This window comes from Rattus rattus, chromosome 6 (assembly GCF_011064425.1).
Source record: "Rattus rattus isolate New Zealand chromosome 6, Rrattus_CSIRO_v1, whole genome shotgun sequence".
NCBI classification, from domain to species: domain Eukaryota; kingdom Metazoa; phylum Chordata; class Mammalia; order Rodentia; family Muridae; genus Rattus; species Rattus rattus.
In genome coordinates this window covers 59,164,633-59,190,134 of record NC_046159.1, presented here as the reverse complement: position 1 = coordinate 59,190,134, position 25,502 = coordinate 59,164,633, and the positions used below count along the sequence as shown (strand labels likewise).

General features: G+C 47.1%; 1 protein-coding gene across 1 annotated transcript in view; it reads right to left on the bottom strand.

The window, feature by feature from the left end:
- Positions 1-12,155: 12,155 nt before the first annotated feature.
- Antxr1 (ANTXR cell adhesion molecule 1) overlaps positions 12,156-25,502 on the bottom strand; it is a 194,949-nt gene continuing 181,602 nt past the window's right edge. The window contains exon 18 of the mRNA XM_032906154.1: positions 12,156-15,611. Within this exon, the coding sequence (XP_032762045.1) occupies positions 15,351-15,611 (261 nt within the window). The 3' untranslated portion in view covers positions 12,156-15,350. The remainder of the gene's footprint in view (positions 15,612-25,502) is intronic.

Below are 25,502 nucleotides of genomic sequence, written 5' to 3'. Positions count from 1 at the left end.
GTGAGCTGTCTGACATGGGTGCTGGAATTGGAACTCTGGTCCTCTGCAAGAGCAGTACCCAGTCTTTAACCACTGAGCTCTTTCTCCAGCCCCTACTATAAAACATTTTAAACAAACATCCAATGACCACGATGACTGATACCTTTCACCAACCACTAGCTCTGTCTACAACACTTCAATGGGAAACCACTTCTGCATCAGATTTTCTCAAGAACAAAATATTAACATGCACAGCTGAGGTTCTATGCTGTGATAGAACAGCATTACCAAGAGCAAGATGGGTGGGGAGAAGGGTTAATTTGTCTTATATTTCCACATCATAGTCCATCATAGAAGGAAGTAGGACAGGAACTCAAACGGCAGGAACCTGGAGGCAGGAGCTGATGCAGAGGCCATGGAGGAGTGCTGCTTACTGTCTTGCCCTCCATAGCTTGCTCAGCCTGCTTTTTTATAGATCTCAGTATCACCTGTCCAGGGATGGCACTACTTACTATGGGTTGGGCCCTCCCACACCAATCAGTAATTAAGAAAATTATTTTTTAAAATAATTCACTTATTTACTTATTATATATAATATAATTTATTCACTTATTATATATAAGTACACTGTTGCTGTCTTCAGACACACCAGAAGAGGGCATCGGATCCCATTACAGATGGCTGTGAGCCACCATGTGGTTGCTGGGAATTGAACTCAGGTCCTCTGGAAGAGCAGTCAGTGCTCTTAGCCACTGAGCCATCTCTCCAGCCCATGAAGGCATATTCTTAATAGAAGTTCCCTCCTTTCAAGTTGACATAAAACTGTCCAGCACAGGCTCTGAATCCCTTTCCTGCGGTCTCTTTCTCTAATATTTGCCACTATTTAAAGCTGTATTTTTTTCCCATGTAAGTGTCAACATTTCTTTGTATGTGTAGTGTGTGTGTGTGTGTGTGTGTGTTGTGTGTGTGTGTGTGTGTGTGTGTGTGTGTGTGTGTGTGTGTGTGTGTGTGTGTGTGTGTGTGTGTGTGTGTGTGTGTGTGTGTGTGTGTGTGTGTGTGTGTGTGTGTGTGTGTGTGTGTGTGTGTGTGTGTGTGTGTGTGTGTGTACCCATGCATGGAGGCCACAGTCAATGTTAAGGGTTTTCCTTGATTGCTCTGCAGCAGTTCTCAACCAGTGGGTCGTGACCCCTTTCGGAGGTCAAATAACCCTTTCATAGTGGAGGGATGCCCAAGACCATCAGAAAACACAGATATTTATATTATAATTCTTAAAGGTAGCAAAATTAAAGTTATCAAGTAGCAACAGAAATAATTTTATGGTTGGGGGTCCCCACAGCATGAGGAACTGTATTGAAGGGTCACGACATTAGGACGGTTGTCACCACTGCTCTAGAGGGTCTCACTGAACTCAAGCTTCCTGATTCAGGTGGGTCAGCTGGCCAGTGAGTTCCAGGGACCTGCTCATATCCTCCCCTGTAGTGCTGGGCTTCCAGACCTGTGCTGTCACAGCTCCATGTTGACATCAGGGCTGGGGTTCTGAACGCAGGGCCTCATTCTTAGGTGGCAAGCACGGTACTGCCTGAGACATCTTTCCAGCTCCAACTACTGGACCACATCCAGAAAAGAAAAAAAGAAAAAAAAAAAAAAAAAGAAAACCAGCACATAGGTTATTTTTCGTGTTTTCATATATTGGATAAATAGCACTAAGCTTTGTATTTATTCCTGGTTTCTACCCCGTGATGTGGGTGGCGTTGTCTTCAGCTCATGCTGAGCCACCAGTCTGTCAGCTCTGACACGAGGTGGTCACAGGCTCTGGGAAACTCAGTGTCTCACGGTTCTCTCTGTCGGCCCGAGCTACCCCCCGCCCGCCCGCTTCTTCTTCGTTCTGAGGGTGGATGCTCAGGTCCGTTTCCTCATCTCCGTGGATAACATTGCAGGATTTATTATTGGAAGTCATCTTCGTCAAGAATTATTCCTGCCAAACCATTGTGTGTAATGGATAAACTGTGAGCAATGTTTTCCACAGAGCAGAGGGGGTGTGTGTGGAGGGGGATGGAACCCACAGCTGTACCATAAGTTCCACAGGATGGTGGAAGAAGGCGTCTCGCCCGCCATAGCTTGCCACACCCCCAAGCTTCCTTCTACTCTCTCTTCTTAAGGCCAGTGCTCCCATTTGGCACAAGAACCCTCTCCTGGTATTGAACCCGGCAGGAAGTGGGATGTTTGGGTTTTGTGGAAGGCTAGTTCTCATGTTTTGATATTTTCTGTGAGTCAAGGACTGTGAACTAAGACTCCTCAGTAATGAGCTTCTAGCACAGCCACGATGCCTAGTCTTTCCTCCTCACCTCTCTTCTTTGTTTCTTTTTCTCTTTCCTTTTCTTTTTCTGTTTTTTGTTTGTTTTTGTCTCTGTTTTTGAGACCTGGTCTCACTATGCAGCCCTGACTGCCCTGGAATGCACTCTGTAGACCAGGCTGGCCTCAAACTCACAGAGGTTCTCCTGCCTCTGCCTCCCAACTGCGGAGATTAGAGGCCACCGCTGCCCAGCTAAATTCTTTTTATTCTTTTCAAGGTCAAGAAACTTTTAGTTAGACCAACTAAGGAACATAGATGTCTCAGAAGCAAAAAACATACACTCTAGAAGATGCCACAGAGACATTATCATGAGGGCATTAACGATAATTATACGCCATATGCTGGATAACCAATTCTGACTTGCAATATACCACAATGCCACGTGAGGAGAAAATCTCAACGTGCCAAGGATTGTGAAAGAAGAGATTAAATCAGTGATGTCGGTGATGGTGATGAAGAAGATGATGATGGTGGTGGTGATGATGATGATGAATCTTTCATCAATGAAATCTAAAGATCAGATGAATCTACTGACCAGTTCTACAAATCCTCAGAAAACAATGGGTGAGTCTCTCTGGAGAAGCTCATACTGAACTCTGGTGTGTACGACTCTTTCCCTGAGTGCTCCTCCCTCCGTAGCACTCTTGCTTGAATCACTGTTAAATCAGTTTCTCAGTAAACGCCAACAGGGCTCCACCCTGACCCAGGGACCTGGCTTCAGCTGCATGGAGGTCTCTACCAAATGGAGCTGACTGATTTCTTTAAGAATTATCTGGATGGCTCTGAGCCTTCAAGGACCTTCTGAGGACAACATCGTTTACGTTTGCAAATTGTTACAATATTTAAACGTCCTTTTCAAACACATTGTCTAGGACGCCTAGGATTTTTGTCAACAATTGAAATGTGTCTCCATCTGTACTGGGAGCACGGTCATTGATGGTCACTCGGTGTGAGTGTTTGTGTGTGTGTGTGTGTGTGTGTGTGTGTGTGTGTGTGTGTGTCTGTCTGTCTATCCGTGTGATGGAGGGACTGATTTTAAAGTTTGCATATTTAAATTAGAATGGACACAGGTGGCTAGTGAGGTTGTACTGGATATCACTGGCCTGGAGCCTGTTCCCAGTGCCTGCTGCCAGAATTTCCAGTTTTACACCAGGTGAGTTCACATTAAACTCTCTGCTCTTTTGTTCCGAGTGCAAAGTAGATATTGCAAAGGGAATAGCCTGGATCCTTGCTCACACCAGGCACCGTTACATGGGGACTGTTCTTCCAGAATCTTCTGCTGGTCTGCTGCCTGTGGTCAGCAAGGCTTGGTGATTCTGTAGGTGTTGAGTAGGGGGTAGAGTTGGCACAGCTGTCTATACCTCATTGTTGCCTCAGACCCAGCTCTGCCCACTTGGCCCATACCTCAAGTCCTCAGCTCTTCCCATTCTAATTCTTTGACTCAGCCGCCCCGGGGAAGCCACACTCGAGGCCGCTCCACTCTTTCCCCATCCTGTTAGTATCTGCGTCTCTGTAGCCACAGTCACACCCATACCCATGTCTATAGCTCTGAGAACGTGCGTGGACCCCCTCCCACAGTGTATTCTCCCCCTAACTCCACAACAGAGGTAAAAACAATACAATCAATATGAACGCAGTATTATTGGATCTATAGACCTCACATACTCCTCGCCAACTGCTCCATTCTGCTCCTTACGGCATCATCATAGAGTACCCCCCTCCTTCCCACCATAGCACTTACAATCTTTACTGTGTGTTGGAGATCACAGGCTGCTCTTCTTAGCAAGTGGTTTTGATGAGGACAGTGTTCATGAGTGGAAATTGTTATACTGGATAGTTTTATATTGATTTGACACAAGCTTAAGTCATCAGAGAGGAGAGGAGCTCAATTAAAGAAATGCCTCTCTTAGGAGCGGGCTGCAGTCAGGTCTGGAGGGCATTTCCTTAATTAGTGATAGATGGGGGAGGGTCCAGCCAATCACGGGGAGTGCTGTCCTTGGGCTGGTGGCCTTGGATTCTATAGGAAAGCAGGCCGAGCAAATCTCAGTGAGCAAGCCAGTAAGCAGCATCTCCCCATGGCCTCTGCTTCAGCTCCTGCCTCCTAGTTCCTGCCCTGCTTGATTTCCTGTCCTGATTTCCTCCAATGATGAACAGTAATGTGGAAACATAGGCCAGATAATCCCGTTCCTCCCCAAGTCGCTTTGGTCTCCGTGTCTCATCACAGCAATAGGAACCCTAGATAGGACAACGAAAGGGTGGGATTAGACGCAGTCAAGGCAATGAGAAAATTTAGTTGGAAGTTAGTTGAAATGCACTGTCCTGATGCTGTTCAACCACTTTCAGTCATTTAGCCTCTGCAATGTTTTCTCAATGTCTTTCTTCCATTGCTTCCTCCTACCCTCCCTCCCTCAGCTCAGAGGTTCTGAGTGAAGCCATGCTTTGCCTAGAGTGTGGAATAACGATGTTCTCGAAGGCTTCACTCGAAGTATAAATTGGTACAGAATCTGGAAAAAAGTAGTCAACATTGAGTGACGTCGAAGCGTGTGCATCTTATGACCTAGCAATTCGATTCTTTGGAGCATTCCCAGCCGCCGTGTTGTGTAATGTAGCTACTGGCCACATGTGGAGCTTGAGTCTGTGAAATGCATCTAGCCAGCACTGGGATACTGTAATATAGAACACCCACTGGGCTTTGAAGATTTACTAGAAAATAATTGAAGTATTTCTTTTAAATTTATTTCAAACTATTGATTCTATACCGAAATGATAAAGCTTTGAGTATATTGACTCAAGGAAGCAATTTTAGTATGGTTTCAGGTTTTTAAATGTTGCTTGGTTTGTAATTTGTTTTTTGGATAAACAACAAAGGAAAACAGATGTTCAGGGTAAGTACAGGAGGCCTCAGCTGATGCAGGCGAGTTCCAGAGCTTGGAGTCGTTCAGAACATTCTGAAATTGAGGCAATTGAGGCGTGGCTGTGGTTCTGTCTGACTTACTGGAAGGGAGTGTTACTAAGGAACTCTCTGTGGCAGGGACTCGGCCAGGAGCCATTAGTGGCGATAGTCCCAGCAGCTTGGTAACAAGATTCTGGCCTCGGAGAGGGGTCCTGAGCAGAGGGCGGCATTTGGTGTCACGCTGTCACAGCGGAGTACTCTATCTCGATGGTTCTGATTTGTCTCATTTCCTGGGGACCTACCTGATGTAGCTGGCGAGCTGCATTAAGGTCGTTACCGTGGAAACTGAGGCTGATGTGCAGCATCACGGCCACCTCCATCTTCTGCTCCCTTCTCACTTTCAGCCAGCATCCTTGCCTTGCCTGGATACCAGCCTGATGGACTAATCAGATCCTTATCCCTGTAGGGTCTGAGCTTTGTTCTCGAGCCAGGGTGGCCTTTCTCGTCCATTTGCTATAAACCTGGAGCTCTGAGGCACTGGGGTGGATCCCGTGAGGTCCCCTGTGTCTCCTGGTACTTGGTGGCAGTATCCCGCAGGTGCTCCAGAGTCTGGACTCAGGACTTACCACAGCCTTTCCAGGTTCTCAGGCGTTTGTCCCTGAACTCAGAGCTCTACTTTGGGTTCCCTGGCTCTGAGGCTCCACTGTGTCTGTCATAGTATGATGTCTTCAGACTGACAGATTTCTCAGTCACCATAGATACCCGTGTGAACGGAGACCTTCATAAAGCCCCTGTCCTATGTAGATATCACTCTATAGATGCAGATATGCATGCACATGGATTCTGTCCTTCTGGAGAATTCTGGAATTCTCCAGATGAGGGTTGGGGGAGGGGAAGAAGGATTAAACAGGTGAATCATGAAGGCTGCTTAGGACGAAGCTGATTCCATCTGCAACTGTGTGGCTCCTGGTGGATGCATTTACACAACAGAGCACACGTGTGTTCCACACAACTGTGGAAAGCAGGGCAGACTCTAACTGTGGACATTAGTATCTAATAAGGCATCAGCTGAGGTGACATCAGGCACTCTCTACATTTTCTTAATCTTCCATGTATCGGCAAATATTCAAAACTAAGTTTAGCTGATTAAAAGAGAAACAGAGAGCAGGTGAGCATTAATGCCCATAAGCAGTCACGTGGCTGAGTTAACGGCAGCAGAGAGGGTCCTCTGTCAGGTGTGGACACTCAGCACGCGAGCACGAACATGCTTGGCACTGCAGCAGCTGGACTCCACGCTGCTTGATCCACCAGTTATGGGGTAGCAGAGCTCGGGTCCCGTGACAGGACGCTCAGTAAACAAATGAGGCAAAAATAGAGTTGACTCTTCTAATGAAGGCCAGGGCTGGCATTCTCTGCTGCCGTCTACCCCAAGTCCCTTGCATCTGTTTTTATTTTTCTTCCCAAGTGAAAAGCAAAAGGGGACTTGGCCCCAGTTGACATGAGAGTGTATGTACACATTGAGAAGTGACCCAGAGAGGACAGAGTTGATGAGCTGTCAGAGGGACCCACTCAGTACCATCTGGGGGGAGCCCACACTTGGGAATACTTGGATATTTGCTGGAAGGGACTGGGGAAGTGGGAACTGAGATCCTAATTATTGCTTCTATATGTGCTCTCTCTCTCTCTCTCTCTCTCTCTCTCTCTCTCTCCCTCCCCCCTTCCCTCTCCCCCTTTTCCCCTGCTTCCCCCCTCTCTGTGCATGCACAGTTGTGCATCTGTGTTTAGAGAGCACAGGTTAACATAGGTGTCTTCCCTGGTCACTCTCCACCTTATTTTAAAAATTACAAAATTACGTTACAGGTGCATGGCGTGCACGGCAGAGCTGCTGTAGAAAGCGGGAAGACAGTTTTCTTTCGGGAGTCATTTCATTTCTCCACTCTGTGGGTCCCAGCAATGAAACTCTGACTGTCTGCGTTGGTGGTAATACCTTCACACTGAGCGCCTCACTGGCTCACCTGTTATTCTTTGAGACATCGTCTCTTTATGAATCCCACATTCATCAATTCAGCTAATCAGGCTGGCCGTGACCTTTGACCTCCACTTCTCCAGCTCCTGGATTAAATCCTGGGTCGAGATATTATGTGGGTGCTGGGAGTTCAAACTCAGGCTCCATGCTTACATGACAAATATTCCCTGGCTTGTTTTTCCTGAGACAGAGTCTCACCATTTTCCTAGCTAGCCTGGAACTTACTGTGTAGACAAGGATGGTCTGGAACTTGCAGAGATCCCCCTGCCTCTGCTGAGACCAAAGGCAAATGCCACCACATCTGACGACCCTGAGTTCCTGAAAGGAAATCCTATCCCAGATGTAGTTTTTATGTCTATTGCTGGTTTTCCTGAATGCTTGGAAATGAGATTCCTCTATGTTTCTCTGTGCAATTGGCCTTGATTGGCTGGTAACTGTGTGACAGGCAGTGTGTGTAGATTGTTGGTGACTTGGCTGCACTGATGGTCTGCAACTGTGGGACACACAGCAGTAGCAGGACCCCATCTCCTCTGAATTCCCATTTCAGCCATGAACAGGGCAACTCCTCTCTTCCCCTTTCTTGTTCCGCCTGACTGTTAGACAAGATGGTGAGACCCTGCATCAACAGACTGGTTGGCCAATGGACACAGTCATTGCTAACTAGAAGAATACCTCTTTGGTGGCATCTGGAAAACATCTGGACCTTCCCGTTCAACAGAGATGGTGGTTCCACTTTGTTTCTAAGTCCCATATGATCATAGCACCGACCCAGATGGAGAAGACACTAGCCATGGCTAAGAAGAGCTCCTTGTACCAATCAATGCTTGTCTGGAGGGAAGAAGACACCCCAGGGGTCAGGGGTCAGAGTTAGAAAGGATTGTTTGCAGTGAGAAAGAAAATGCCTTTTGCTGGAGAGACAACGGCAGCCCCCACCATTCCTCTGCAAGGTGATTTCTCAACTGGATGCTTGGGGTCTGCAGTCCTTGTAGTCACTGGGATCCTGGGGACTGGAGCTCAGTCAGAAGTTGGTCTCCAGACGATGGCTCCTGGAATGGTTTAGCTCTGTCTTGTGTATGGAACACTCAGGATTTGCCTGAAATCCTTATCTACATGATAGCATGGTTGGAAATGTAAGAGCACTGATTTCAGTTTATCTTTTTTTTCCTTTTTGAAGATTTTATTTGTAGGTCATCTTTGTCTGACATGTGCCTGCAGGTGATATATGTGTGTGATATATACATGTGCCCAAGGATCCCAATAGGGCACATCTAATCCACTGGCAATGGAGTTAATGAGCTGCCTTGGCATGAGTCCTGTGAAAGAGCGGGAAGCCACCATTCTGGTCCCCAGTCTTTTGTAGCATTTATTGGCATCCTGTAGGTAATACAAAGAGTAAAGCTAGGCAGAAAGCCGTCAACCGTGACTCCTGCAGAGGTGGTGTCTCTTACAGAGAGGCGTGCCAATATGCTGGCATCTAAAGGACTGAAGCAGAGAGAGGGCTGAGGTTCTGTCAGGGTGGTGAATGATTTGGGATGGACTGAAGCATGGTTGGCTGACAGATCCCTCATCTCAGGACTTTTATGAAGAACGCAAGCTTTCTGCATGTGTGGCATACACAGCTAACAGGTCCCATGCTTTTAAAAATCTTCTGCAAAAAATGCAAATGGTTACCTCAGAGGAAAGGCCTTTCACGAGTTCCTCCCTCTTTAATTGTCTAAAGTTAATTCCCCGCTAAGGATGTGTTGGAAGCCCTGACAGCATAGTTAATTGGACACCTTTCAAAAGAGCTGCTCTACTGGCTGACAACGTTCGGTGGACTGTTGCCACTGCTTTACCAGAACACCACGCAGTGGCACTTGAAAACGATGAAAAAAGATGTCGCAATGTTGAGTTCCAAATATTAAAATAACATGTCCTACCAAGCAGAGAAGGCAGCACCTCTAATCCTGTGGCTACAGCAGTGCTGAGGGGAATAAGAGGAGTCTGATCACACGGGCTGGAAGCACAAAGCTCCTCAGATGTGGTTAGCTTTGGCGTGAGCTGTGGGGGTACCAATGCTGATGAAGCAAAGTCAAAATAAAACTCGAGTATTTGGTGTACGCCAGCCCTGCCTGTATATCACATGTGGTGGCTTGAGTGACAAATGGTCCTCATGGGCTCATGTGTTTGAATACTCTGTCCCTAGCTGTTGGTTCAACATGGGGAGTTTTAGAAAGTCCTGCTTTGCTGGAGGAAGTATAACCCTGGCGGTCAGCATTGAGGTTTTGTAGCCTGGATCTACTTCCGGTTCCCTCTGGTTTACTTCCTGTGTATAGACGTGTCCGGGCCAGCCTCTCGATCCTGCCGCCATGCCTTCCCCACATAATAGACTGCATGACTTATGGAACTGTGGGCCAAAACACCCCCTTCTCTCCTAGTTTGGTTTTTGTCTGGGTATTTTATCAGAGCAACAGGAAATAAAATATATATTTTATATTATAATGTATATATTATAGTATTCTCATTTTTATACCCGAGCATGAATACTTCAAAAGACAATGTGCTGACTTTTTCTTTTTTAATCAATTTGACCCAAGCTATAGCGAATCTTAACGGAGAACATGCATTCACAGATATATCTGTAGGTAAGTCTGTGGGGCATTTTCTTGATTAATGATTGACTTGGGAGGGCTCAGACATAGGGTGCTGCGCCACCCCTCGGGAGGTGGTTCTGGACAGTATAAGGAAGTTTAGTAAGCCAGCCACTCTGTATGGCTTCTGCTCCAGTTCCTGTTCTAGGTCCCTGCCCTGACTTCCTCTGACGTGGAAGTGTAAGTGAAACAAGCCCTTTCCTCCTCAACTTACTTTTGGTCATGATGTTTCACCTTAACTAAGATGGATTAACCGAAGATAGAAGATGGGATTTAGTGGCCAACACCCGAGGGACTCAAGCTCCAGTTCACAGTCAGCAGCTGGTCCGCGATCTCCCTACTGTCTTGGTGACTTCTCTGCGTATTCAACTTAGTGCACTGTGACGCTCCTCAGAGAACCGGAAGTGGTTTCAGGAGGAAGCCGCTGGTCATACAAGTGGAACGCGAACACCTTAATTCCATACAGAAAACGTTTTTCCATTTAAGAAAGAGTAATTCTGCTGCCTTTATGTATGCTTACCTGTGGATATTTTGTGTGTATATGAGCATGTGAGTGTAGTGTTTTCGGAGGCCAGAAGAGGGCGCTGGCTCCCACTAGCGTTGGAGTCACAGGTGTTTGTGGGTCTCTTAGCGTGGGTGCTGGGAACTGAACTCAGACGCTCTGGAAGAGCAGCGGGTGCTCCTAACTGCTGACCACCCCTCCAGCTCTATTTTCCCAGTATCAGACAATTGCAATCGATGTTGGTGTAAGGAGTAAGAGATGATTCCAGCCTTTCTTCTTTCCTTTCAAATTCCTGTTAATTATCTCAGATCGTGTATTAAGGGTGCAACTTAAAAATGTGCACATGCCCCAAGCGTATATGCTTACAGTGAATTTTAATGAAAATTTGGAACAAATGTTGGCTCCACTGTGTTTACAGGTCTTACTACTCTGCTTAAGATGAATCCAGTCCTCATGAAGTCTTATAGAATTAAAACCAGGGAACTAGGAAGAGACTGTCTCCCTACATGCAAACAGCTGCACTGGGCGGTTTAGGAGGGAAAGCCTCTGGGACCACACAGAGACACCACAAAAACAGTGACCTATTCTGTGATAGACCAGGATCTCCACAGTGGTTCTTGGCCAGCAGCTCTGGGAGAAGAACCCATTCCTTCTGCCTCAGCAACCAAATCAGTCCTCACTGGTTATGTTCATTACTTCCTCTGTGAGGTCAAGTCCCTGGCAGGAGCTGCTTCAGAGAGAGCTGGCTCTCTTGTCTCAGTCACAGAGGGAACAGTATCACGGTAAGGAGGGTGTGGCCGAGTGAATCCATGGTGGCCACCACTTCTCACATGGTGAGCCCCCAATCCTGCCCAGTGACTCTTCTCTACCATCTGGGTCCCCCCTCCCCACCAAAGCTCTGGTAACCCCTCAAAACTTTGGAGTACCAGGTGTTCAAATGTGTGTGTGTGTGTGTGTGTGTGTGTGTGTGTGTGTGTGTGTGTTTCAGACTCAAATTGTAACGACACAGTATTTTTTTTTTTCTAATTTGAGGTAGAAGCTGACTATGTAGTCCAGGCTAACCATTAACTAGCACCCAGTTCATTTTTTGTCTACATTTTCATTTCTTCTGATTTTATTTTTCATTGACCAAGAATCCAATTTTAGGGTTGGAGAGATGGCTCAGCGGTTAACAGCACTGACTGCTCTTCCAAAGGCTCTGAGTTCAAATTCAGCAACTACATGGTGGCTCACAACCATCTCTAAATGGGATCTGATGCCCTCTTCCGGTGTGTCTGAAGACAGCTACAGTGTACTCATATATAATAAATCTTTAAAAAAAAAAAACAAAAACAAGCAAAAGAATTCAAATTTAAATTAGAAAATTTTACTAGAAATGAAGACCGCTTTAAATCTCAGAGAAGGTAGTACAGATTTTAATGGGTAGAAAATAATTTGAAAAAATATATATTTCAGTATATATTTCAGCATACAGAATGATAGCTATTTTGTTTAAAGAGCTTTATGTTTATTTTGTGTTTCTGTGTGCATGTATGTGGATGCCTGTGCTCTCTAGTGTGCACAGGGAAGCAGGAGGGTGACTGTCAGGAGAGGCTTCTCTCCTACCGTGTGGGTCCCAGGGACTGAGCTCGGGCCGGCAGCCTTGGCAGCAGGAACCCTCACCTGCTGAGCCACCTCACTGGCCCGCTAGGTTTGCTTTTAGGATCCTTGGTAAGTACTTGAAACATGTACACTTTGTTTTTATAAGCATAGAAATAACAAGTCAAAAGCACTGATTTTTAGGCATTTGTTTTATTTATTATTTTTAAAAAGCGACTTCCAGGGTATACCATTGCACAGGTTCAGCCCGGTCTCCCACAGCGCGGTATGATGATGACAAGTCTGTTATAAGAATAACTCGAGACACTGAGCATCCATAACTAAATTACGATAGGAAAAGAGAAGAATCTAATGTTACGTGTACTCAGAAATCATATTCTAATTCTTTTAAATCGGTTCTCCATCGTGATAACGCAGCTGAGCTCGGATAACTAAAAAAAAACCTTTCCATCCTCCCAGTGAGCACGGACAGGCTTTGCGTAGCTTGCAAACAAATTCCACCCACTTTACACAGCATGAATCCCTTTTGCTCCTGAACTGTTGGGTCCCTATCTCACAATTGCTCTTTGATGGATTTCCCACCATCGCATTGTGTGCAGTGTGTGCAGGTGAGGGTCGTTTCTGCTCCTCCTTGGGGACCCCTGTCCTAGGCTGGAGAGCCAAGACTTATCCACTTGTTTATGGTAGCTTTGTCCCTGATGCTGGGGAGAGACAAAGAGTGTGTGCCAAGCTCCAGGCAGGACCCTGTTTGCGAGCTGGCTGTCCCAGCAGGACTGCAGTTCTCAGCGAGGCGGCCATTGGCATTGTGTAAAGGAGGGTGTCGTCACTCAGTAACTATTTGTACATTGGGAAGGCAGTATGGTCATGGGAGATCAACAAGCACAGCTTGGTAGGGTAACCCGCCATGAAATATCACTGGCTTTAATAATTTACTACAACTGTTCTTTTTATTCACACTGATAGGACGTGCTTCCATCTGTCGCATGGAATATGAATATATACAACAAGGTGTGGCTTATATAAAAAAAAAAACCTCCATACGGACAACGGGGGGCCAAACCAATGACACATGCAGTTTGCTAATTACAACCACCATCTCCTGTTGCTTACAGGGAGTGACACAGAACTTCGTGAACCACGCCAAGGCTCTTCCTGCCTGTAGTAACCTACTATGAAAGCTAGTAACCTTGACAGTTTCTAGAAACTTCTAACCATAATTCTGAATGACCAGGGAAGACATTTGGTCAATTCTAAGGTCAAACCTTGCAAAATCTTCTCGGAATCACCATGTATCAGCGTTCCTTTGTCCTCAGACACTTCACCACGGCCTCTTGGGACACTGCACAAGGCACGAGGCACAGGGCAGCCTGCTCTTGGAGTCTGCTGCCTTCCCTGGAGCCCACACTTGTTGAACAGCAACGCCAGCATCTTGGTTCATACTTTCTTATGGCTGCACGAGTTGTGCTGCCGTGGTGTGGGGTGGCCTGTTTTGTACTGCCAGCAGTCAAAACAGTTACCGTGGGCTCATTGTCTGCATGCTTTGAGCCTGGGGAGCCCATTCTCCTTGGAATGTTTTTCTGGGGCCCAGCAATGTCACCTCAGCTGACGGAGACATTCTGGCCCCTGTTTAACAAGGGACTACACTAAACAAGCCTTGTTCTACAAGAGGATAGTGTGGGGGCACAGTAAGGGTGAGGGAGATCTTTTTCATAACTCCTGAAAAGCAGGAAGTGGCAGCCACCGGGAGAAGGGTGAGGTCTGGGGTACACTTGGGAAAGTGTAACTTTGGTGTCAGCACCACAGGTCTTGGACTTGGGCATTCTTCCAGGTTGATTTTTCCTAGATAATACCTCTTGCGTCCCCCCATTCTCCTCTGCTTTTCTTTCTAAGGTAGGGGTTACAAATAATGTTTATTTCTCTTAATTCTAACTGATGACTGACAGGTCGTAAGAGTTGTGAAGTATTGTGGGAAAATATAATTGGACTAAATTGAGAACTAGGGCTGAGATGGATTAATAATGTCTGCTTTGGGAACAAGGATTGGTGTCTATGGAGTGTACCATACCTGGATTCCTCTGCTTTAAACAAGCTGAAAGAATGAGGCTGACTTGAGTTCTTGAAGGGCCTTTGGAGATCATAGTCCAAAGCATAAAAACTTCTGCTCACTTTATATCTTTTGTTCTGCGAAAGAGTTTAGAGAGCCTGAGACAGGAATTCTGGGGCCGGTAGAAAACTGAGGAAGGAAGCATCATTTTGGATGGGCTGTACACTGTCTTTGACAATGACCTTTGTTTTCATGATTGGGTGACAGTGTCCATCCAGGGTTAACATAAAGTTAAAGAGCTCACTGATCAAGTAGCTTCGGAAAAATGTGGAGGAGTGGGGTGGTGATTCAGGCAGAGCTTTTCTGTTACATAAGGGATGTATTTCTCCTTGTTTCATAACTGGTACTGTTTGTGAGCAGGTCGAAAAGCCAAGGAGAGATATACCATACATACAATGGCCCGTTTCTGAGTAAAATCAACTGGGCATGGTTTCCTTACCAAGTCAGGCCTACTGTCTCTTAGCCGGCGTACTAAAGATGGAGGGTCTTGTGATCTCATGGGGAAGGTTCTGTATGGTCAGCCAACCTTGGTGTCTAAGGTGACTCCTTAGCAGGTTGCCTTTAACAATGACAAGGTTTGTTGGTTTTGGAACTGTGGCTGGCTGAAGCCGGCCATTTCTAGATGTAAGAGCTGGAAGCTCCCATCAACAATTTCCTATCAGTGCTAAGCACTGATTTTTCCTAACTTCTAAGCACGGCAACGCCTTTCCCTGCCCCTCCTCACTGGGAAGCCAGTGAGAAAGAGAAGAGAGTATATGTTCTTATAAAGGGCAACCTGCAGATCCCAGCTGGATACCTATTTGATGCATACTAGGGACACCACACATTTCCAGAGTTGCTGGTGATGGTACCCAGGGGTAAGGACAGCCTGGTTCCCAGTCCAAGGGTCAAGAGTCAAGTCAGTGAGATGGCACTCAGTCTCAGCCAGGATGTTTCTTATCCAATGCTGCATTCCATTCTCAGAAATCACTTTCTTCCTGGTCTCCATGGGACATAATCTGGCTGAGAGCATCGTGGCAATGTGGCCATTTCTGGAACCTTCCTCTAGAGGTGAGGGGTCACAGGCTATAATGGGACTGTCATTGTCTCATTGTCTGTCTTCAGGCAGTTCAAAAATTCCCATTTTGTTCTGCCCATCATGACTTGCTTTTAAATTGCGCAAACATCAGGCGCCGCTTACCACATAGGCTGGGCAGATCTTTCTGTCAGCAGAGGAGCCTCCTGCTGGAGTTGCTCAGGGAGCCCAGAGCTTGGACTTTGGGTTCTACACAGAAGGTCTTGGAGGAGGTCGGGAGGGGGGCGGTGCCCTGTTAGGGGGTGGAGCCTGAGGAGGAGGGGGTAGAGTGGAGGGTGGGGAAGGGATGGGAGGAGTGGGGGCACTGGGGGCTGGGGGAGGGCAGTGAGGAGCAGGGGGTGGGGGTGTGTAGATGGGAGCGGGAGGCGGGGAGCTGGAGTGGTACGCGTTGTTGAGGGGATACTTGGCTGGCTGATTGTTCTTCACTCTGGTGAAGTTGATACAGCGCCCCTGGAAGAGAATCAGAGGAGGACCATGAACCAATGTCTTAAGGTAGAGCAAGTGCTGAGCATGGTGGCCCTTGAGGGACAAGAGACACACTGACATGCTGTGGATGACCTAGTGACCTAATGACTTAGTGACCTCATATCACATTAGTCACTGGTCTCTTTGAATCTATGTCCCTTCCTGGGCTGGCTGGGTCTCAGAATTGTCACAATCCATTTCCCCTACAGTCTCTCCCTGTCTTGGGTGGAGAGAGAGAGAGAGAGAAGAAAGCCGATGCTACCTGGACCATAACGTTATGAAGGGAGTCCCATTCACTTTAGCCTTGCCAGTAGGGTGTGACCAGCATTCCCTTCCCTGGGAGAAATAGGCCCTGTACCCCAGACCGCTTTTGGGCTGGTCACAGGCAACCCTCTACACTTCTTGTAAGAAATTCCACCAGAGACACTTTATTGCTAAATAGTTAAATCTCTAAATTTGGCTTTTTCCGTGTGTGGCTTCTTAGGGACTTGATGAGACAATGCTGAGAGACCCCTGCGCCCTCTCCACAAACAGGCTCTGGAGGGTACAGAGCCTGAAGCCAGCCTGAGGCAGCCCCACCTCCTACTGTGCCCTCTCTGTCTTCTTTTACCAGGCAGCAGGCTCCACACTTGCTCTGTGGCAGAATCTCTTATGTATGTCACCAGGTGTGCAAACTCCCGTCATGCTCCCTTATGAGCTCCAGGCCACCCCTGTGTGCTCCAGGCCACCCTTGTGTGCTCCAGGCCACCCCTGTGTGTTCCAGGCCACCCCTGTGTGCTCCAGGCCACCCCTGTGTGTTCCAGGCCACCCCTGTGTGTTCCAGGCCACCCCTGTGTGTTCCGGGCTACCTCTGTGTGTTCCGGGCTACCCCTGTGTGCTCCGGGCTACCCCTGTGTGCTCCAGGCTACCCCTGTGTGCTCCAGGTTACCCCTGTGTGTTCCAGGCTACCCCTGTGTGCTTCCAGCTTCCCTTAGCTTCCCAGACCCATGAAGCATCTGTAGCTGTCTGTACCATGTGTCACAGAATCATCTTCCCTTCTAGGAAGGCCATGTAGGGTCACCTCTGCTATGCCCTTCTTTTCTCTTCCTGTTCATTCCCCTACTGCTGGGATAGACACTGCCTGGCCATCTCTCCACACTAATGTGTGGTCTGTAATTCTCGCCTTGGTGGAGGCATGTCTAGGGAACCCCCAGTTCTCCTCACCAGATCTCAGAGAAGGGTCAGAGAGCCAGGCTGCAGAAACATGGTGGGCACCTGTGCGTGTGTGCATGTGTGTGTGTGTGCATGTGTGCGTGTGTGTGTGTGTGAGAGAGAGAGAGAGAGAGAGAGAGAGAGAGAGAGAGAGAGAGAGAGGCAAGCAGATATAGAGACCCAAGACTTGTCCTGTGTTGAATCAGCAAGATGCAGGCTTGTGGGAATGGGAGATGAGGAGGCAAGGAGAACCCTTCCTTTCCTGCGTGCCCCATCCTTTGAGTCATACACAGAAGCCCGAGTCCCTGCCCAGCTTCCCCATAACTCTGGCCTCAACTCTCCCTTTGCTTCCTTGGGTATTTCTCTAGTTATTTTCAGCACTCATCCCAGCCCACACACCGCAGTTGTTTTATCTATAAATGCTTTGTCTTTTATGACAGAGGAGACATTTTGTTTTTCTACAGAACAGAGCTGTCCGAAGCCACTTGGGAAAAGCAGAGACTGGAAGGTCACTAGCAATGGTCTGGAAATTCCTTCCCAAGACATCAAGTTAGCTAGTGTCTGAATCAGAAAGGGCCAGACCCAACCAGACTGTACCTGCTTAGGAGTTACAACGCCCCTCAGGTGCCAGCACCTGGGTCCTTGGTGTGGGTGTCACAAGGTGATGTGCTTTACAGAGCTAAGCTTTACTGGGTCTCTACTGGGGCTCCACTAACCTCGACAATTGCCCTCTCATTTTCCCACCCAGAGCTCCAGGCTCTGGCCAACTTTAGGGGTAAACACTTAGTTTCCCTGACCAGGCGGCTCTTTTATAGCTGAGTAAAACTGCCCTGGTGACAGTTTTCTGGTGACACCATGTCGGGGTCTTCCCCTCATGATGTTATGGCTGTCTGTGGTAAAGTCCCACACTGACAACTCAGAACCGGGCTTTTCTGAGCTACCTACTCTGCTTTCTTTCCCGGACACCCAGTGTTCACCAAGAGCTTCGGGGACCTTGGCTCCTTAAAGATGCAGGGAGATTCTGTGCTGCTGGAGCTGAGGTGGGGCTCTGAGTTGCTCTGGACCAATTAGCTCACCGTATGAAACGGGGCGCACTGCCTTCATTGGCCGTTCTTCTGTCCACTGGCTCACCAGCTCCTGGTTCTCCACCAGTTTCTGCTCAGAGCCCACACTGGGAGTCTAAATCTCTGCTGTGGCCTTGGGATCTCGAGGACACTGGCTACGTACAGGCGCTGTGACAGTCCTTCCTCTCCTCAACCGTAGGGAGGAATGGTGTTTGGGAAACAGCTGAATTTAGAGCTGCCCTCTGCCGATGGGAAAACAGACCAGGCAGGCAGACATGGCCTTGCTTGTGGTATGCAGCTGGTGGGAGCGCCAGGTCTGACTCCAGCTTTGGTGCTGAGTGAGTTGCATGTCTGGCTTCCATAATAAAATTGGTAAATGGAATAAATGAAGCCCAGGAGGTGATAGAAACAGCCTCAGAGCCCCTCCTACAGTGAACCATGGAAGGTGATAGAAGCATCCTGGGGGCCCCTCCTGCAATGAACCATGGGAAGTGATGGAAACAGCCTGGGTGCCCCTCATGCCTTCTTGTTGCAACATGACTGTTGTCACTTAGTTCTTATGGGACCTCCCACAGTGCTTTGCACATGCAGCTGACAGATGATGCATTTGCTCTTATCTTGCTGAGAAAAGGTGCAGACACAACAGAAATGCACCCTGGGGCAATTTACTGTAAGACTTGCTCTTCAAAAGAGAGGCATGGCTCCAGAGTGTTCTAAAACCCTGGGCCAGAGGAGCCAGCATAAACATGAGACACCGGAGTGTGTAATTGGCTGAAAGATTAGTTTACAGGGCATTTTATTCCCATTTTCACTCTTATATTTTGCTCATGAGGGGATAATAGAAAGGCCAGATGTCTTTGGTGGTGTACACGCCAGCAGATCTCCAGTGTTTGGTTAAATATGTTGCTATGGCGACCAGAGCTTTCTCTCATGGTACTGGCCCCTTGCAACTCTGTTTAATTCTCTGCAGCACTGTTTCTGGGTGGTTTGAGTCACACAGAAGGCTGGCTTTGACCTTAGTTTACCTTGCCTTCTTCATTAACAAAATAAGAATGCCATTTTTTTCCAGACATGCTCTGATAGAATTTTATTTTACTTTTTAAGCTTATTTCTATGCATGCCTGTTTTACCTGCACGTATGTCTGTGTACATGTATGTGCCTAGAAGTTAGAAGGAGTCGTCAGATCTAGACCTGGGGTTACAGATGGTTGTGAGCCCTGAGAGTTGAATTTCTGCAGAGGACCCAGTGCTTTTAACCACCGAGCCACCTCTTTCTCCCCTTCGGTAGAATATTTTAATAGCACCCAGGGATATGCTGAGTTTTACAGCATTTGCCTAGTGTGCATGAGATCCCAGGTTCAATTCTTAGTAACACACACAGAAGGCTAAGAGGAAAATGTAACACTATGTCGTAATACATGGGGAAGGTTATCAGAAATCCTCATGCATGCACATGCTTGCACACACACACACACACACACACACACACACACAGACACACACTACCTTCATCTGTGAAGCATTCATAAGCACTTCAAAACCCTGTGATCTAGGTATCATCGCCTCCACTGTAGAGAATGAAAAGGCGGGCTCAGGCCTATTTAAGTAATTTGTGTTGAACCACGGAGTCAGCGATAGGTAGGGTGGGAAGGAAGCTTGGCTCTGCGTAGCTCAGGAATGTATTCTCTTTACTGTTATCCTGGATATGAACCATTAGTGCAAGAATACCCCTGGAGGACCAACAGCTAGCATTACAAAGTGTAGCACTTGGCACAAGCCATTGACAGACGTGAGAGATTGTTCCAGAATGTAAGCCTGCCTGCTGAGTTCACGCTCTAGTGCTAAGTTCTCTGGTGACTCACTTTACAATAAAATCCGTAGCCTGTGGTGACACGAGGTCCTGTGCTGTGCTCTTTGCTCTACCTGCAGGACATGGGGACTGTCCCATCAAGCTCTCTTTGGTCCTTTTCAATGGCACAAATAGCATAGTATGTGGTTCTCTTTTCAAGTATCTCCCAGGCAGCCATAGGGCCTCTCCTTGAGGCCAGGGCTCCTACTAAGATCTCAAGGTCTAATGGACACTTAACAGATAATCCTTGTATAGTTGTGCGTCTCAGAGTGGGAGATTCTTTAAAAGCTCACATAGTCCTCATAAATTTAGCTTTTCAGAAGTAGACATCATTAAGTTACCTTATCATGGGCTCTATGGATGCTTCCAAGTTCTTGGGGCGACATGGTGAGGATGCTATGTGTTCTCTTTGGTCTCACCCCCCTCCCCCACCGCTCTCAGCAGGGTTTCCTGCAGCTCAGGCTGTCCTTGATCTTGCTATGTGGCTAAGGATGACCTCGTTTCTATTTCCAAGAGTTAACCAGCACACACAGCCACACTGAGTGTTTATGTCATGCAGGGGGTGGAACACAGGCCTTAATTGACCTTTTTTAAAAGGAAATCGTCCCCCTAACGAATCCCTTTGCCTAATCACGGCAAGGTTGGGATGCGAGGTCTTGTTGACCACTTTTTCCTTGAGTTGCAGAGAGTCTGGGGACAGGGGATTGGCAGTGTGGGACGGTGCTCTGCCAGGGATGGGGTGGGGCAGGGCTCTTGCTTTGTTTCTTCCCTAACACACTCCTGCTGTGAAACCTGGAGCAAGCTACCATCTCTGAGGCCTTCACTACCTTCATGTTCTGTGCTGGCTCGATGTGTCCAGGGGCCTTCAGCCCCGAGCTCTGATCCCATCAGATCTGGGTGGCTGTGGAACCCTTCGCCTGCAGTTTAATTGCATTCCTTTGGGCAGCCGGTTTGCACATCTTTCCATGTTGCTTAGTTTGGCCAGCTCCGATCCCTTGCATTGTGTATCTTCCAGCTGCTCGTTAGGTCCCTGAGACACTAGTAAACTGGAAAGTTTCAGCATTGGAAGCTTCACCTTTTGTTCTTAGGTTACCCTGGTGAGGATGCAAGGCGGCCCCTGAATTTCTGAGTTTGAGCCTGTGGGATGCTGGGGAGATGTGAGGAAGGCTGTGGGGTGATTGTGTGCAAAGACTGTGCCAGGGGTGAGCTCATGTGTGCTGAGTGCTAGGAAACATCTGGGTATCAGGCACGCTTGGCAGAGACGGTCAAACATATGCCATGGCCCCACGAGCTAAAGCAAATACTTTCCTACAAACAGAGGTCATTCAAGGATTTCACAGAGAGAATACTAAAGCGATCATGGAAAATGTGTAACACACAAGCCAAGTTTTCCCTACCAATACCTTTTCCTCTGACCTAGTTTTCACAGGCACTGTCATGCTGGGAGGCTGCAGGTATCTCTCAAGTTACAATAGGATTAATCTTCCAAAGTTTGCTTGGAGTTGGCTTTTTGGGATGATGATTGGGAAAATCGATCTTGGAAAGAATATCTTGTTCTCAGGCTAGACCATAAAACTCATTGGCTCGCTGCTGTCCACTGACGTAACCGACGGAAGTTGGTGCTCTAGTGCTGCATTAGGACAGGGACTTCAGAGCAGCACCTTCCCACGTATGCCTCTCTCCACTCTGAATCACTGCATCCTTTCTCCAGCAGTTGCATCATCTGTCAATCACTAGGGGCTTCAGCCAGTACCGAGGAAGCCTCAGGGCCTTGCCCTCAAGAGGATCCAGTCTAGAGGTAGAGACAGAGTCAATGATGACTCAAAACAGATGGAGCTGAGCAGCCATCGTTGTGATCTGTGATGGTGCCAGCATTGATTGGACCAGAGACTGGGTCAGTAGGATTCTCTCTCCTGGGAATCAGAGCGTCCAAGTAGGGGCAGGCAGGCAGGCAGAACCAACCCTGGAAGTGAAAGCTGGGTGGGGAGGCGCCATCTTCTGTGTGTCAGAGAGAAGCAGAAGATGACATTTAAAGCCCTTGGGTTCTCCCCCGGTCTCACTACTGCACATCTAAAACTGGGGTCAAATAGTAGAAAGGTTTCCTGGCCCCATCTTTCCCTTAACATACTGGTTGCCATATAAAGTCTCCATGCATATGTCATATGTAGGAGTATATAAAGCGTACTTGTAGTAAGTGTACACACACATTCAGTGTTCTGCTTTTTGCCTTTTAGTGTCTCCCACCTACAGGATATCCAAGCTCTCAGCGCAAGCTCTTGGCTGGCTCCTGTGAACCTCTCTGCCTACCTCACTTTCTCTCCTGTCTTTGAACCCTACACTTTAATGTTGAGCTATCATTTCAAAAGAAGACACCACGCTCTGGCTTTCCTTGTGACAACACTCGCATCCTAGGCCCAGTTCCGTGACAGAGACAAACAGGTATTGCGTGAGCCCAGGGCAAGAGAAAGCGAGCGCTGAGGGTGAAGCAGGCGTTCGTCCAGCTCCCTCCCTCCACCTCGGGCTCGGCGTGTCTGTGATACATTTCCTCTCCTAGCCTGCTTTTTATGTGCTGTCCGGGGAAAGGGATCCAAGGTCAACTCTCTTGGTTATTTGATTCATTCTGCTGACACACAAGCTGGCGTGCTCCCTCTAGTCATGTCTTTCGATGCCAAAGCTAGGGTTAAGATGAAAGCGTGGAGGAAATACTTGGCAACGTGAGGGAGCTGGAGAAGCGAAGGGAAGGGTGGAAACAAAATGGCCTATCTTTAGCGGGACACAGGATTTGTCAGTAATTACCACCGAGATATGATTTATTTAATATACGTCTCCCTTTCATCTGATTGCAAAGTTCTATATTTGTTGAAAACTTGGAAACTGCATAAGGGAAGAGGAGAAAAGAGCAAGGGAGAAGAAAGGTATTACCCCTGTGCTTTTCCTCTTTGGAAATTGCAGACACCCACGCAGTGCTTGGATTTACAACAGTCGAATCCGGCCATGTAAAACTCAAATAAATACTGTGCCGCGGTGCCGCCCCCCCTTCTTCTGACTCTTGAACCCAGGACCTCATACTTGCCTGGCAAAGGTTCTGCCACCGAACCCTGCCCGGCTCATCACTTCCCTGCTATTTTCTCGTTTTGTTATTGAAACTTTCATAGGTGTCTATCATTAACCCTACTCTCTCTGCCCCCTACTCCCTTCCTCCACTCCTCCTCGTCTCTCTTCACAATGTCTCTCCTTTCTTGTTTTAGGTGCCTCTGTCATCCACTGAGTCCCATTAGAGCTGCCCATATGCATAAGGCTGTGGATTATCCTCGGGTGTACGAGCAATGGTCACCTCTACGAAAGGGTGGGTCTCCCTTCCTTGGAATCCAATAGTTCCTCAGCTGTGGGTGTGGCCCTGGAGCTCCACCCCATGCTAGGATTTCTAACTGACCTTCTGCAGGTCCTGCACTTGCTTCATGTTTTTAACCTTCACAGAAGCATGAGATGTAGTTATTAAATTCCTTACTGTGAGGCAGTAGGAATCCAGCTAGACTATAAATGATAGAACTGCTTTCATTTACCCATCAGTCATTCAAGGCAGAGTGGCTGAGTTAGTCAATGCACCTTAGCACAGCTTTTGATCTTATTATCAACTTTTCTCCTAGACAAATGGAAAACAACCTTTTGTCTCCATACCAGTTTATGATGATTTCAATTGCAGCTTCACGAGGGGAAATTTTCCAGTGTAACGGTCAGAGGGGATGAAATCGTTTCTGTGGTGATTGTTTCAATACAAGTGAGGTTAGGTTCCTGTCCACACCCTTAGTGACTGGCCTGCTCACAGCCTCTGCTCACTTCTCTACTGGGCTGTTCCCGTAAATATTTTAAATAACCCATCGAGTCCAGTTAGTGGTGCCCACATGTGCAGGGCATAGGGTCATTCATCTACTGGAGCCTGGCCATCCTAGCAAAGTTGAAGAAAAGCAACTCTTTCCCCAGCAGAGCCATCTCCACCAGTAGTGCCAAGCTGGGGTGTAGGCCGAGGTCTCCTTTATAACTGTGCTAGGATGCTGGCCGGCCTGGCCACACGCAGGCAACCACAGCTGCTGCGAGGTTATAAGAAAGATCTTTTAAGTCCCAGTTTGCTGAGTCCAAAAATTTAAAAGTAAATTTGATCTTAACATACTTTTAGTCACATTAAATAATTTTCTATTCAATTGGTGATTTTAAAAACTAACATTTAAAAATTGAATACGGGGTTGGGGATTTAGCTCAGTGGTAGAGCGCTTGCCTAGGAAGCGCAAGGCCCTGGGTTCGGTCCCCAGCTCCGAAAAAAAGAACCAAAAAAAAAAAAAAATTGAATAGAATATTTTTGAGATCACTCAAGATCTTGTATTTTTTTCTTTTCTATTTTGATCTACTAATATGATATACTTTATAATTTTTTTCTAATAAAAACTATCTACATATTTCGAGATTAAACTAAAAGTTTCAGAATCATATCTTTGGGGTGTGTGTGTGTGTGTGTGTGTGTGTGGTGTGTGTGTAGTCTAGTGGTCAAACTTAAGTACTGCTCCGCAGGTGCCATCCCCTCCCATTTATTTATTTATTTATTTATTTATTTATTTATTTATTTATTTATTTATTTATTTATTTTTGAGACAGTCTCTTACTGCCCTGGAATTTGCTGAGTAGGCTGGCCAGCTGGTGAACCCAAGGACGCACTTGTTTTACTGTGTCACACCAGGCCACACCCACACATAGATGTTCCTGCTTTTCTATGCGCTCTCTGCTGACTGAACTCAGGTCCTCATGCTTGCACAGAGAGCACTTAACGGACTGACACCCTGGCTCCCCAAAACCCCCACCTCAACTTAGCATTGTTGCTCCTGATTTACCAGATAAGAATGCACACTTTCCTTCTGTAGTGTGCTATTTTGTCATTAAAGCCACCTTCACAAAACAAATTTGGATGACTTTTACCTCTTCATTCTGAGATAGCTGAAGATTTACTTGATCATGGAAATAATAAGAGAACTCTCTTACAAAAACTTGTAGGCTTTTTTTTGACAGTCCTTTTATACTAATTTTTTTTTTAATTTGGCTTGGTAAGCCTTTAAAACATACTATTTTAGTTATGTGTATTCGCATGTGTCTGTGTGAGTTTGCATGTCTGACTGTCTGAGTGGGTGTGGTCCCCACAGACTACTGTGTTTGAAAGCTTGGTCCACAGGGCGTGGCATTCTCGGAGTGTGGCCTCGTTGGATTAATGTAGTTCTATCGGAGGAGGAGTGTCACTGAGCTTTCAGAAGCCCTGGCAAGGCCTAGTGTCTCAGTTTCTTATTGCCCTGCTTCCCGTGGATCAAGATGCAGGACTCTCAAGCTCCTTCTCCTGTCTGTTGGTTGCCCTGTTTCCCACTAAGACAATAACAGAATAACTGAACTGTAGGCCAAGTCCCACTTAAATGTTGTCCTTTATAAGAGTTGCCCTGGTCATGGTGTCTATTCACAGCAATAGAAACCCTACCTAATACAGCATGTGAATGCAGGTGCCTATGGGGGTCAGTGGCACTGGATCTCCTGTAACTGGGGTTACAGGTGCTTGGTTGATATTTGATGTGGGTGTGAGAATTAAACCCAAGTCCTCTGCAAGAGTAGTATGTGCTCTACATTAACTGTAGCCAGAAGATGCACACTCCCCTCATTCCAGCCCTTCTGTGCCTTTTCTTAGTCAGAATACTCCATCATCTCCCAGAGCATCATCCATTCCATCAAAGGTTTGAAAGCATT